This window comes from Arvicanthis niloticus, chromosome 7 (assembly GCF_011762505.2).
Source record: "Arvicanthis niloticus isolate mArvNil1 chromosome 7, mArvNil1.pat.X, whole genome shotgun sequence".
NCBI classification, from domain to species: Eukaryota; Metazoa; Chordata; class Mammalia; order Rodentia; family Muridae; genus Arvicanthis; species Arvicanthis niloticus.
Genome location: NC_047664.1, coordinates 11,383,354 through 11,397,944, shown reverse-complemented (window position 1 = coordinate 11,397,944; position 14,591 = coordinate 11,383,354). Strand labels below are relative to the sequence as shown.

Sequence of the window (14,591 nt, the reverse complement as noted above, 5' to 3'; positions counted from 1 at the left end):
GGCTGGGATTAAAGGCGTGCGCCACCACCGCCCGGCTGCTCCTATATGCTCCTATATATGAAAGTATATAGTGTTTGATTGTAACCTAACATGGCAAAAGCCAGAGTAGATACAGTACCAGATATGACACCATACAGACACACAATACATATAGAAAACAATATATTTTATAGCTTATGTATAACAATATATATGTCTCTAGAAAATGCCATTAATCTATGGAATAGACAAGGAAACTTGGGTACTGCAGAGGGGCAGAGCAACAAGAGACATCATTTATTTTTGAATCTTGTATCAAACATTAGTTACGAATCAAATGGCAAAGATTATTTTGAAAACACTTGCTTATGGCAAGGTTCATTCCAGATTTTGTGCTGGGCTACTTTACTGCAAACTAGTTCAAACTAGTTCAAACAGGGACTGAGTAGCTAACTAAGGAACAGAAGTTCCTTATTTAGCTGTTTGGGGTTTTGGTATTGAGGCCCAGATCAGCACCACACACTGAGTTTATGTTCTACCTTGTAGCCATGCATCCTAGTGTCCACAAAGAATATTCTAAGTTTGTTTGGGAAAGGGTTGCACTACGTCCCCTGGGCTGACCTCGAACTCACAATCTGTCTGCCTCAGCCTCCTGAGTTCTGGGATTACAGGTGTGCATTGCTGTACCCAACAAAACTTTGATGTTGAACTTTGTTGCTGAGGATTGAATCCAGGGCCTTCAACATCTTAAGCACACTGTCAATCATTGAGCTACACCTCCAGCCCTTCACAGAGACTTTTAAACAAGTTCTCACAGACGAATCTGACATGGAGACACCATAAGGGATAAAAATGAATAGAACATCATCTTAGCCCTTGTGGAAGGGGAAGTCACTCAGGAGGAGAAGAAGGAGCGGTGGATCCCACTCTCATCCTGTGTCTGTTTGTTTTCTGTTCTTTATAAATAGGAAAAGGTCGGGCCTCTTGTTTTTACAAGTCACAGATCTAGAAACCCATTTAAAAAAAATAAAACTAAACAAAGTATTAAACACTTCTTTGGTAAAGTATTCAACTTCACATGTCCACAACCCTTCTGTCTTCTTTCTGTTCCTTCATTTTCAGCTCCCAAAAAGGTATAGATGAAATACTAAATCAACAGGCATAAGCCACAATAAGACCCTCCAGACAGCCCTGCTGAGGGGCTGAGTTAGCACTTGAACAGAGGCATCAGAGACCATTTTGCTCCTAAACCAAGTGCTTTTTAAAAAAATTTCTTTTCTTTTTTTCCTTTCCCTTTTTCTTTATCTTCTTTCTTTTCTTCTTCTTCTTCTTTTTTTATTTTGGTGGGGGTAGGTGTTGAGACAGGGTCTTTCTACACAGTCCTAGCTCTCCTGAAACTCACTATGTAGACTAGACTGGCCTTGAACTCACAAAGATCCAACTGCCTCTGTCTCCCGAGTGCTGGGATTTGAAGCGTGTGCATTACACCTGGCATGGTGACTTTCTATTCCTTACTAAGGATAAACACACTGGCCTTGTCTACTGTCTGTTACAGTTGATCCTGACATTCCTCTCAGGCTATGCCTTGAAACCTATCTTCTAAAATAATCCTGCCAAGCCCTTTAACAAATCACAACTGGGAGAAGGGGATGGGGAGCTTTGAGTTATCTCAAAGAGCAGAGGTTCAGGAGCATCTCGTTGTTGAAGTGATCCAAGCCCACGCATGCCATCTCTTCGTCAAAATTCCACTTGTTGCTCTTGCCAGGCACTGCATATTGCTGCTGAGAATGAGAGCCATAGGTAAGCAGAAAGGGGTCCTGCTGAGGTGAGTGGTACGTGAGGGAAGGCACATAGCTGTTGAAATCCACAGGCACTTTCTCTTCGTAAGGCTCACCTCCGGGATTGGGCCACGAGGGATGACTGTTGGGTTGGGCTGCAGGTGGTTCTGATGGAACCTGTTGGGGAAGGTGCTCCAAAGAATTCTGAGAGGGAAAGTAGTCATAGGGCCAGCTGGTCACAGGCAGAGGGTAGGATGGATAGTAGGTGTCATCGGTAGGACTTCTCCCTAAGGCAGCATTTTTATTCCAAGCTTGCAGGTCATCATAATCTCCGTACACCCCAGGGACAGGAGGCTGAAACTGGTCTTCACTGCTGTAGATCCTACTGCTGGAGAATTTGTATCTCTCAGAGAGCTTTGTGGAGTCTAAGGTGGAAGTTGGATCTTCCGGCTCAGTGGTTTCCCCCAAATCGTAACTCTTGGGGAAGGACAGGCAATCATTCAGGGAGTTCTGCTGGGAGGTGTTAGCTATTAAAGGTGCGCTGTAACTGCTGGGCAGTTGGACGCCTTCCTGGAATGACCAAGTTAAAGGTAAACTTCCCTGACTTGGGATTTCACCTGGAAGAGCCTAGAAAGGGAAATGAACACCCGTGTTAATAAGTTAAGCAAATCCACATGGCTACCCCAGGCACCCCTGAGTTATTCCGCAAATATCCCTCAATAAGACTGCCCTCATTCCTTGCATACTTAAAGCACAGGCTCAGCCTCTCCTGAGAGGAGAGCCTGGCTCCTTCCTATTCCAATGTACAGAATAGAACAACTTTCTAATCTGTAAAGAGCTTGATGCACTCTGTGGACACACTGGGTGTTTAATATACCTCATGCTCAGACATCAATACCTGTCTTTTTGAGGCATTTATAAGAAGCTATTTAAGAAAAACAGACAAACCCTGTAGCTTCAAAGATTTGTACTAATCCTGGTACAACTCACATTTCTGCCTCAACCCCATTTCTGCCTCTCACGTTTCCTTCTCCCTGACCTGGACTATTCTAGTTTTTAGTGTGAGAGACCAGGGTATTGTTGTGTTTGTTTTTCTCCTTTAGAGATTTTTCTTTGAGCTCATGGAAACTGCACAGAATACAACATAAACTGGTCAACTTCAATTTCTTGATATAGATGGAGTAACTATGTTATTCCACAGTTAGTCATAGGAGAAAGAGCTACTAGGTAGCTGTTATATTACTCTTTACGTAAGCTTATCCCCTCACGAGAGGATAGTCTGGGGGGCGGGGGGAGGAGAGAAAGGTTCTGCACAAGGAGAGTGGCTGAGATGATTGATGAGGACCAGTCCCGGAGATCTGGGAGCTCAAGCTTCCTTGCGATGGACTAAATCACAATTTCTTCTAGACAAGGTATACTTAGAGCTTTACGGGAATTAACATTACATCAAACAGACAAACTGATATCATGAGGCCACCAGGCAATGGGTTTCCTCAAAGTTCCTTCCACCACTGGGTGGCCATTATTTTCAAAAACTACAAAAAGCAAAACAAACAAACAAAAACCAGTTTCACTCTATAGCCCAGGCTAGCTTCGAACTCTGGATCCTATGTGTTGGTATAGCTCAATGTCCCAAGAGCTGGTACCACATTAAATATCATCCAGCTTAACAACTGTCTAATTAGTTAGATCAGTGGTTCTCAACCTGTGGGCCATGACCCTTTTGAAGGGGTCACATTCCTGATTTCCTGAATATCAGACATCTACATTACAATTCATAACAGTAGCAAAATTACAGTTATGAAGTAGCAATGAAATTATTTTCTTGTTGGGGGTCACCACGGCATGAGGAACTGTATTAAAGGGTTGCAACATTAGGAAGGTTGAGAAGCACAGACTTAGATGAAATTGGACAAATGTAGAATGGCCCTAGACCAACTGATTATTTAGACTCACTAAGAAAACAATCTGTTCTAAGGATGTATGGAAATTTGAAAACAAAAACAAAACTTCAAACTCATGAGGCCAATAACATTTTGTGAAGATTATTTTGATTAATTCTGAGTCTATTTGAACTAAAATGTAGAGCTGGCAACTCTAAGTTAAATACCAATTCAAGCTTTTTGTTTTAAAGCCTGCAGTAGGGATGGTGAGCCTATGATTATACCTAGTATTTGCAAGCCTGCTTCAATTAGAATAAGAATTAAGAGTAACATCACAGATTCAGCTTGCCCGTTGGATGTCTGCTTGTAGATGGGTCAGCTAGAACAGAACGATTGCTTTCCTTAGTCAGTAAAGGACTGGGGCCATCTACTGTGTCCATTGCAGGGTGAAGCCTTGCTCCATAGCTTGAGCATAACTGGGGTAGCTGACCTTTGTTTCTGGTCTCCCCCTCATCCGTAAGGAGCTGGAGGCGGATGCCATGTGCACTTTCTTCATGGCTCTTCTTGCCTCTGCTTCTAGCTTTGTCTCCGGCCTGGGATGATCATGCTCTCCTTTGGACTTGGGAGAGACAAAGTAGCAAGAAGGAAACAAAAGTTAGTAACTGAATTGCCCTTGAGAAGGTGTAGCTTTTGTTCTCTGGGTTGTCCTCTCTTGTGACCCTGGGGGTTATAGCAAGGTTGCCTGCTGCAACAGAAACTCTTCCCAAGCCCACCCGTGCTCCTGCCTGCCTCCTGTCCTATGAGGTCCCTTCCTTATGTGGCCTCTGACTCCTATCGTGTCCCCACAGTGCGTCAGTGATGCTCACCCCTTTCACTGCATCTCTGCCTTACATTGTCACTTACGTACATACTGTTAGTTTTCAGTCCTGCTTACAGAATAAGGACCTGAGGCTTAGAAAAAGGATGCCATTTGGATAATCTCCTTTAGTAAGTAGGGTCCTGGGGTTTCCACAGACATTTAGTACTTGTGTGAGCTGGCCTTTTAAGTGGCTGGTAGCTAGAGTTCAGCCTCTGTGGGAACAGCTACATCACAGCTTGGCAAATGTTTTAGAGCAGGGCCGTGTCTTTGAGAAGCTGGTTTGCCAATCTTCCACTGACAGTCTGACACCAGAGCCCAGTCTTCATCTGTTTACATCCAGGCCCCATTAGTGTTTCTTACAAATCTTGCCAAAAGCTGGGATTTTGAGGGGGAAATCAAATTGTCTTTGTGTGCAGAGCAAGTACTGAATCAGCACTGGGACCCAAGCTGGGGTTTGCGGAAGGCTATGGGTTGAATGCTATCTGCCCTGGTCTAGGCATGCTCAGTCAGGCATCACCCCTCCCCAGGAGTGGAGGCACTCAGCCTTCCTGGGTTTCCCGTGTTTCACCTCTGGTAAAGTAGAGTATATGGGCATTTGCTCCCCCAGAGGGTGGGCAGGGTATCGTGGGTACCCTGTACCCAAAACCACTGATAAAATTCCTTTATGTTAAATATGACAGACAGCTGCCACATGAAAGAGAAGCCGACTAAATAACTGAAATCCAACCTGGAAAAAGATGAAGCGTCCGTCATGCCTCCAGAAGTTGGTGACTGGGAAGCCGCCATGACCTCGACAAGGAATGAGCTTCAGGGGCCCATTGCAGTTAGGACAGCTTTTCTCTGCAGAAGAAGCAATGAAAAACAACTCTTGGGCCTCAACAGAAGAGGATGAGTTTAGACCTACTGTGACTGAATGTCCTAGGCATGGCTGGTACACAAGGTGTCTGTGGGGGGGACTTCCCCTTCTCTGAGGAGAAGGGGAGGGGGGATTGGGAGAAGGGATTTATAAGGGTGAGACTGGGAATAGAGGAGGGAGGGGCTCACCATCAGAATGTAAGAGAATTAATTAATTAGTAGTAAAGAAAGAAAGAGAGAGAAAGAAAGAGAGAGAAAGAAAAAAAGGAAAGAAGGAAGGAAGGAAGACAGACAGACAGACAGACAGAAAGAAAGAAAGAAAGAAATGTAACTGACTATGCCACATGGGCTGATTCTGAGTCTGGGGTGCCCTGCTGGCTTTCAGCCATGATTCCAGGATAGTGGAGAGACACCCTTCACAGTTGCAGGAACTTTCTTCTGCTGGGTTTTACCCATGACTATAGCATTCTGTCTACCAATGCCAGCTGGATCATACAAGGATACAGTCAACAGCTGTCTGACAAGTGGGATTGTTTTACAGGTCAAAGCATTCTGTAGAGCAGAAGTCTCCCCTACTTATTTACAAATATTAAGTATTCTTTATATAGAGACATATTTAGTTTTATGATTAGTAACAAGGCTGAAGCAGAGAGAACATTGCCCCTGAAATTTCACCAAGTCGTAAATGACAGAGAGGAAATTTTGAAGACACATGACTAGGAAAGAACAAAGGTAACTGGAGGGTAAACTGAGTCAGGTGCAGGGAGCTGGAAGCATCTATTTCACAATCCAATGAGTATAATAAAAAAAAAAAAAAAAAAAAAAAAAAAAGAGCAAAGGCTTCCATGGGTAGTTAGGGCGTGAATCTGAATGGACGAAGCTGAGTTTACAAATTAAGTCCTGCTGTGCTACTCCTGAAGAATGGGCTCACTGGGATCGACTCAGGGCCAGGCAGCAAGTCGTAACTAATTTCTCCTGAACTTTCCACGAGTCAGTCTCTTTCTGAAGCAATGGGGACATTCATGAGGGCGCTCTGCACATGACAAGTCTTGAAGACAGAGATGGGGGTGGGCGGGCGAGGGGATAGGCGACTCCTCCTCAGAGAGTTCTCTATCAGAATACCTTGCCTGCCACTGAACTCCAGTGGGAGGGTTGACTGGGCTCTTGGTACATGTTCTGGCTGGAGCATCTAAGCAGACTCTCAGTCTCCCTGGCTGCTGCCCCCAAACCCCACTCACTTTGCTGCTTCTGCCTGGCTTTGTCACAGATGGCGGGTCTCAGGTAAATCTTGCGGCCTTCCTCTGTGGAGCAGTCCCTGCTGCACACCACTACCCCCAGGCACGATTTCTTGAGGATCCGTGAATTGTGGTTGTTGGTATTACGCATCGCCCAGCTGCTCAGGTGGCGCTGTGCGTTCCTGTCGTCTGAGCTGTAGATGTGTTTCACGTAGGAGTCTGGCCACTCCTGGAACCAGTCAGTCCTTTTCACATTCTGACAGAAACACAAAGATTTTTGTTACAGTTTCACGCAGAGTACCTACTGCTCTACCTCTGTAGAGTTGATAGATGTGAGAGATATCCCGGCCACAGGGACCGAGCAAAAGGCCTTTGGTAAAGCCTTAACTGAATTTAATCCCAGTGGTGGCATCTGTGGGCGCAAATGCTTCTCAAGTCATGATGCTGCAACTCTTTAAAACAGTTCTCACGTTACGGTGATGCCCCCTCACCCCCAACCATAAAGCTATTTTCATTTCTACTTCATGGATTAATTTTGCCTCTGTTATGAATTATAATGTAAATACTTGCATTTTCTGATGACCCCTGTGAAAGGTGTGAGCCACCAGCAGCACACTAGCGACAAGGTGTCTGCTGTGTCTATCAAGCTCTGGTCACTACACTAAGACGAGATAGAATTTAGCCCTTTGGAAGTCTGCTGTTCCTGCAGCCTGTGGTGATAACAGTAATGGCCTTTTCTCAGCAAGAATTGTTGAGTGAAGTAATCTCACCATGCGCTTACATAATAACTACGAAAAGCACAGCAAGGTGATATCTCATACCACACTGCTTAATATTAGGTAGCACAAAGTCCCCAGAGATGGGTAATGCAGAGCTCTGGTTCAAAGAGGTCTGGAAGCACACTTTTTCCTCTGTGGACCATTTCCTTGTTTTTTTCTACCGCTCAGGCGTGCAGAGGACTCAGGATGAGTCTGTGCAATTAGATGCCCGGTACTACCCTATTCCCTGCATGTGTGCATCTGGGTTGTGCAAGAACAGAGCAGTGGTTCAGTCAGCCTGGAGATCCAATTCAGCAAAAGAGACAGCTCTAGAGGCTGGTTAACAGTGTACTGTGTCCTGGTGGCTACTCATGCACTGTCAAAGCAGTTATGAAAACAAATTTCACGTTAAGTTTTGAACCACCAAAAATCGTACCATGAAGAGGTCCTCAGGGCATATGTTAACTTTGTTTCCTATTCTGTTTGTGCACGTGTGAACTAGGAGTGAAGAGACTTTTCTACTTCAATTCTGAGGATTAAATATTATGAATGTAAAATGCTTGCCACATAGCACCTAGCAAGCTATAGGCTGTAAATAAATGAAGTCACTGGGTGTGGTTCATATTCCTAGACTCTACAATGGTGGCAAATGCTTCAGGTGGCCTGATGCCTAGCTCTTAGGATGAGAACCATCTTAGAACCATCATCATGACTCTCAGAGACCTGATATGAAATATGAACAGTTTTCATTTAGAAGATTCTCAAAGGTCATGGTAGAAGATTCTGGAAAAACCAGGAGGAAAAAAAAAAATTAAGGTACTAATCCTTTGCTTTCCCAACAAGAATGCACAACACAGGACATTAGTTAGCAAAGCCCAGGAATGTGTGAAGGCAAACATCCGTGTCAGGATGGATGAGCATTCCCTCGGTTAGACTTCCACCTAGAAGGAGCGTGTTGCTGGAGGCACCCCTGCAGCCCAGCAGTCAACCAGCAGGCCTTCCCCACCAGAAGGCGCAGCCAGGGAGAATGTGCTTCCATCATTCCCACTCCTACTGGGCATCCTGGCCACTGTGGCCTCGTATTGTTCAGTGTCCACGTGAGAATCTCTGTATAACCTCAACATCTACCTTCTCTCTCTTCTTTCTGTTCATTGAAATTCTAATCGTTAGTCTCCAGCTTTCTCTCAAAGGAGAGCATAGCAGAATATTTTTTGCTTTGCTTTACTTATTTTATTTCACGATTGTGTGTTTGTGTGGAGGGAGGAATGTATGTGCCCGTGAGTGCAGGTGGCCAGTGTGGGTGCTGGAAACGGAACTCCAGTCCTCTGCAAGAGCAGCAAGCACTCCTAGCCTCAGAGTTATCCCTCCAGCTGCAAGTAGGCTATCTTCGAGATACTTAAAATACAATTAAAACACTAAAATGTATGCTTACCTTGAATTGTTTGAACTATAAAGGATTGGTGGATTTGTATTATTCTAATGTGACATACAGGTATCAAGATAGGAGAGACAAGGGCAGACATTTAGAGGAAAGCATAGATTTCTATAAGAGAGTCCCACCATCCACTCCCACCCTAGCTGGTCAGAACTACAAATCCCATGAGCCAGGAGGGGTGAAGTGTATGGTGAGAGTCCCTCTGATGTTCTGACTAAAGCAAAGCCTTCATGGATGTATAAGAGGAAGTGCTTCTCAACATCTTTGAGGCTATTCCCCTGCAACCCTAGTTTTGTAGTTCCATTAGTTACGTAGTGCGAGGAATCTCCCAATGGGAGACGTGAACATGTGAAGCCGTGAATACATGAAACTCTTCTCCTGGTTGTTGCTTATTTACTCTGTCGTTTGCCTGGACGTTAAGTGGAATCTTTGGCAACTTTTTACATTAAAGTGGGCGGGGTGGTGGGTCCAGATGTTCAAATGTCCAAGAACCAAAGAAGCAAGAGGAAGGCAGTTCTGAAAGCCCTGGTAATTTGCCACTGAACACGTAGTTTTAAAATCAAGAACGCTGCTTCTAAACCTTGCTAGCAAGTCCCAGGAAATGGTCCCTTCCTTTTAGAACCTTCCATAATTTAATTTCTAACTTTTCATAAAACACTTTCTTCTTTTTAGATACTATGTTTACTTTAATTTCTAACTTTTCATGAGTAACTCTTTGTTTTGGCTCTTGGTTAAGAAGTTTATAATTGAAAGGGGACACCCTTAAGTTTTCCAACATGTCACATATAACAAATTTGTATTTTTATATCTCCTGGGTAGCATCATTAGGAATGTAATTGATATTTCTATGACTTCTCTGCATAATTTAATCCTATAATTTATTCAATCAGTACCCTTTAAACTATATGAAAATACAGGGCACTCTTTATATGACCTTCATTTTAATTTAATTAGTTATTTGTAGTTTTAATAGACTATCATAAAATTACATGTTACTGTTATACAAAACTAATAAAATCGAATTCTCAAATTAGGTATCAAAGCATTCACAGAATGAGCTAGGAAGTGTGGGTTTTGTCTGTAATTCTAGTGTCGGGGTGGCTGAGCCATAAGGATGGCTTTTATACCAATGCCAGCCTGGACTACACTGTGTGAGACCATCTCAAAAAGAAAAAGAAGAAAAGAAAAAAAAAACAAATTTTACATCATGTTATTACATTAAAATTAATTTTCATTCTTAGAATAGTCTACTCTTATATAGAGCAATTACCTTCCAGCATAGCTAGTTTATTAATACTTTACATGAAGTATCTCCAAATAGAACAAGGACATCAAACATACTCACAAACCAAACGAGGGCTCGTCTAGTCTGAGTGATAGAACCACAGTGTAGCTAAGGCTGGCCTTCTGCTAGAATCACAAGAATACCACACTATACCCAGCTTTTCAGACATTTTAAGCAAATCTGGTAAAAGATAAGATGTTACTTACTAAAAACAAAACAAAAATGTAAGTCAGGTTTGATGACGCACACCTTTAATCCTATCACTCAGTAAGAAGAGGCAGGCAGATCTCTTAAGAGTTCAAGGCCATCCTGTCTACATAGCAAGTTCTAGGCCAGCCAAGGTCACATAGTAAAACCCAGTAACAACAAAGCAAACAAAATATACTGTCATTTTGACCCTAGGGGTAACGTTTTTTGGAGTGAATTTGCCTCTTCTGGGTTGCCTATAGGTGGACGAAATTCTAACCATCTTCAGGAGTCAACAAATGTCTTTGCATCAAAAATTGCTGTCCAGAGTAACCCTGCTACTTTCCACTTGAGGAATGACTGTACTAAAGGATATTTCTGTTTTTAGTTTATCTTCCTGAGTCTTGCCAGCCGGAGAGCTTCTCTGTAAACAACCCTTTACCTGCTCCCTAATTGCAAAGGGTCTATTTCGAGAGCAAAAGTGTACATGTTGACGGGGTGGATTTTTCTGTGTGGTGGCCTAAGGATGCAGGAATGCCTTGGAGTCTGGAAACTCATGTTGGAATGGGAGCTTTTGGGCCTTGAGCCTCCTTCCAGGGAGCTGATGAGGGATATGATGATATGATCCTTTGACTAGGAAAATGTGTGCGTGTGTGTGTGTGTGTGTGTGTGTGTGTGTGTGTGTGTGAGTGTTTTCATTTTCTTTTTAAGGCCAGCCTTGTGGTCACTCCCTTTCTCTGTTTCCTAAGTGGGAGTATTATAGGCATGCACCACCACGCCTGGAAAAATGTATGTCAGTACACATGGCAGCTCTGCCCCCCGCCCTCCATTTACAAGCTCCTTCATATCTGCTGACCTCAGCTCTCAATATTATCACCAGCTCACATTCTGGAGGGGGACGGTGCAAGCATGAAATTAAAAATAGGGAGAACTATGGACCACTGAGCCAGTAGTGATTAAAGTTTACTCTAAGGCTTTCCTAAGACAGCTGCAGCAATTGCAGTACAAGTCAACAGCAACTTCCCACACAGGTCCTGAAAGTGGATGTTTGCCTGGCTTGGTGACGAATGGGTGGATTTTCCTGTCTTCCAGCTTTCTCACACCCACCAAAGAACTCAAGGAGAAATTGAAGGAAACCAGAGAGAAACAGAAAAGAGTGTCCATTACCATGAGAACCCAGAAAGTTACCAGTGAGCTCATTACCAATGAGCTGATACTAGAGTCCTCAACCCCTCTGCCCTGCCCAGGACAGACTGGAGGATCAACTGTCTCAGTATCTGGTACTAGTAGACTCCAGGCTTACTAGTCATAGTCGGATGTCCAGTAAAAGTATCTTTAGACCCCAGGAAGAGAGGACGAGACAGGAGTGATAGACACAGAAACTTGGTCTTAATGCTTTCCATCAAATTAGAGTTCAGAGGTTATTTGCTAGTTGGGCATGTGATTCCAGCACTTGGGAGGCAGAAACAAGAGGATTGTGAGTTCAAAGCAAGGTTGAGTTCCTTTGGGGATTTAAGGCCAGCTTGGGCTGCTGAGTAAGACTTTTTCCTCTCCCCACACGCCCGCTTTCTTGCGCATGCGCATATACCACAGCTATTTGCATAGGGCCCAAAGACAGTGTGACAAGTGAAACACTCCTGGGTAGAGTAGGGACCAGACAATGAGCCCACAGATGGTAGTTCTGTAAGTCCCTCAAGAAAGAGCAGCCTGTGACCTCAAAGGGCCCCACTATTCAGAGAGTCCAGTGTCAGGGTTAACTGTTAAAAGTACTACGGTCGAGAAGGCGCTATGGGGTCTTATGCCTTATGAGGAGTCAGTCCGCTGGCAGGTACTGAGTGTGTGAACTGAGTGGGCCAGCTTTGAAAGGGAGGAAGCAATGCTTTCTTTGGCTCTGTCTGTTCTTGGGATGTCAAACCCTAGGCCTTATGTCTCCCCTTGAAATATCTCAGTTAGCTGTACGGTTGAAGCTCTGAAGTTGTTAAGCTAGGATCTGACAGATTCTCTTTTAGAGCCCGGGGGCCTTAAGCGTCAGGCTTCACAGCCACTTGCTGGGGCAGTCCTGCAAGCACATACCTGAGGCAGTTTCGTGTCGTTGATGTCCCAGCTCAGTATCTCTTTGTCTTCAGGATCAAAGCCGTCCAGTTCCATGATAAGGTCGGCTCAACACAGGCCCCTCTCTACTCAAATTGACGGAGATGTCTAGAGCACTCCCAGTCTCAGAACTCTGTCCACAAAAGCAGCTGAAGGGCTTGTTTTTGAAAGCTAAGTAAATAAATGATAATAACACAGATGATTTAAGAGACTAAAAACTCGAAGCCAGATGTGGTGACTTCATACCCTAGAAACAGAGGCAGGAAGATCGCCACGAGTTCAGGGCCAGCCTAAATTACAATGTGAGACTATCTTCTGAGTTCGAGGCCAGCCTGGTCTACCGAGTGAGTTCCAGGACAGCCAAGGCTATACAGAGAAACCCTGTCTCGAAAAACCAAAAAAACAAAACAAAACAAAACAAAACAAAAAAAAAAAAAAAAAAAAAAAAAAATGTGAGACTATCTCAAAAGAGGGAGGTGGGGCTTAGGAGGTAAAGGTGCTTGCTACTAAGCCTGAAGATCTGAATTCAAGCCCTGGAACCCAAATGATAGAAGGAGAAAACCCATAAGCTGTCCTCTGACCTCTGTGTGTGTGTGTGCACTCACATACATTAATAAATGTTTAAAAAAAGAAGACACAACAAAGTAAAACAGTACAGAAAAAAAAAAATCCATTTATCACCTGCCTGCCAGAAATAGCAATTTCACTGACATTTTTGCAAGTACCAACTGCTAATGAAAAAACGAACTGCAGACCCCACTAGCACTTGCTCCAGTAGGCACGTCTGGGGTTCCAATCCCCTGGTCTCTACTTTTATCCTCAGGTTTATTCCCATCTTTATTGCTAGACTTCATCATGAGAGCCTTGGGAGCCATTATTACCCAGAGCCACCTATTTCTACATCAGTTGTGTACATTTACATAAAGAGACACAGCTAGCCTAGGATCTATGCCCTTTAGGTTAACTAACATGTTCACAGATAAAGCCCATGTACTGTTCGTCACCTTTCCAAGATTAGCTAGGGCTCTGTAGTAACAACCCCCTGCCCCCGAAACCATGAAGTCCCTTCCTCTCCGCAAACACTGTCATTCAAGACTAATGTTCGAGAGTGTCTCTTCTCTGTCTTAGTTTTGTTTCCGGGCTGAGGTGTTCGTGGCGCTAAGGATGGACGCTCGGGCTTGCGCTGAACCATCGGAGGCACTACCACGGCTCCTCGTCTGTAACTTCTAAGTAAATCTCTATGTTTAGGAAAAAATTATTGAGCTGCTGGGGAAAAAAAAAATGGTTGCCACCCCAATTCAGAGACAGCTTACATGACAAGCAGAGAGGTAGTGAATATTAAAGTCGCCGCCGCAACCGTAACTCTGCCAGCCCAAACTTGCGATTAGAATGGGTATGACCCACGACGCACTTTACATAAAATGGAACAGCTTTTTTTTTTTTTTTTTTTTTTTTTAAGTTGAAAAACAAGATTTATATCGCCAAATCCTAAAAATCCTGTCCTTAGCCCAGGCTAGATACTTGATTTTAAATTAAGAGCAGAGGAATAAAAATTTTACTCCCAATAAGTACAGTAATTTTTAAAACTTTAAACAGACTTTTCTCTGACGTGTACTTTCACGAAGTGAGTGAGGATTAATTTAGTATTTCCCTAAAACATGAAGAACAAGACATTGGGTGGAAAACTGCTTTATCCTGTCAGTAAGTAAACTCAATCTTTCCCCAGGATTAAAATAAAAGGTCTGATTTTGTGAAGACTTCCTTTTCTTTGAGAGTCGTGACCAAAGCTGAACACTAGCTTTCATCATTTTTACAGACCATGAATTAGAACAAATAAAGCAGTGTACAGGCTGTGGCCGTGGCCATGCAACTTACCCTTCAGTGCTCCCGAGTCCTTCCTTCTTGTGCAGCTTCTTGTGCAGGTGTCATGCAAGTGTCAGCTCTGGCTCAAGTCCTGCAAGTTCTGTTCATTTCTAAGTGGCCGCTGCTCCTTCCTCCAGGTCAGGGTACACTATGCTAATGACTCTGGCAACTGTCCAATCAAAATCAAGATGCTTTCAGCCCGGGACAGGTAAGAGCAGCCCAGCTCCTCTGGGGTGCTAGCCATGTAATGAATATTCTATGGTGTGCTTCTGAACTTTCCTCTCCTTTATGCTAAGAGGACATCTAACTTAAAAGGATGTTGGGAAAAAAAAATGAAAAGAAATACAGATTTTTTCCCCCCTGATAGTTTTATAGGTTGAATCC

General features: G+C 43.7%; 1 protein-coding gene across 1 annotated transcript; it reads right to left on the bottom strand.

Annotated features, from left to right (window-relative positions):
• Window positions 1-1,376: 1,376 nt before the first annotated feature.
• Window positions 1,377-14,331, bottom strand: Gcm1 (glial cells missing transcription factor 1). Its single transcript, XM_034508144.2, has 6 exons — window positions 14,220-14,331; window positions 12,327-12,515; window positions 6,593-6,845; window positions 5,227-5,339; window positions 4,131-4,259; window positions 1,377-2,384 (listed from the first exon to the last, which is right to left on the bottom strand). The coding sequence occupies exons 2-6, from the start codon at window positions 12,399-12,401 to the stop codon at window positions 1,644-1,646; spliced, it is 1,311 nt and encodes a 436-aa protein (XP_034364035.1). The 5' UTR covers window positions 12,402-12,515; window positions 14,220-14,331; the 3' UTR covers window positions 1,377-1,643.
• Between the last annotated feature and the right edge of the window lie 260 nt (window positions 14,332-14,591).

Excerpts from the sequence above, each read along its gene's own strand:
- Gcm1 (XM_034508144.2), bottom strand. The coding sequence starts at position 12,401 with ATGGAACTGGACGGCTTTGATCCTGAAGACAAAGAGATACTGAGCTGG. Across the intron at positions 6,846-12,326 it reads ACGACACGAAACTGCCTCAG|AATGTGAAAAGGACTGACTG; the intron begins GTATGTGCTTGC and ends TGTTTCTGTCAG. Across the intron at positions 2,385-4,130 it reads GGGGGAGACCAGAAACAAAG|GCTCTTCCAGGTGAAATCCC; the intron begins GTCAGCTACCCC and ends TTCCCTTTCTAG.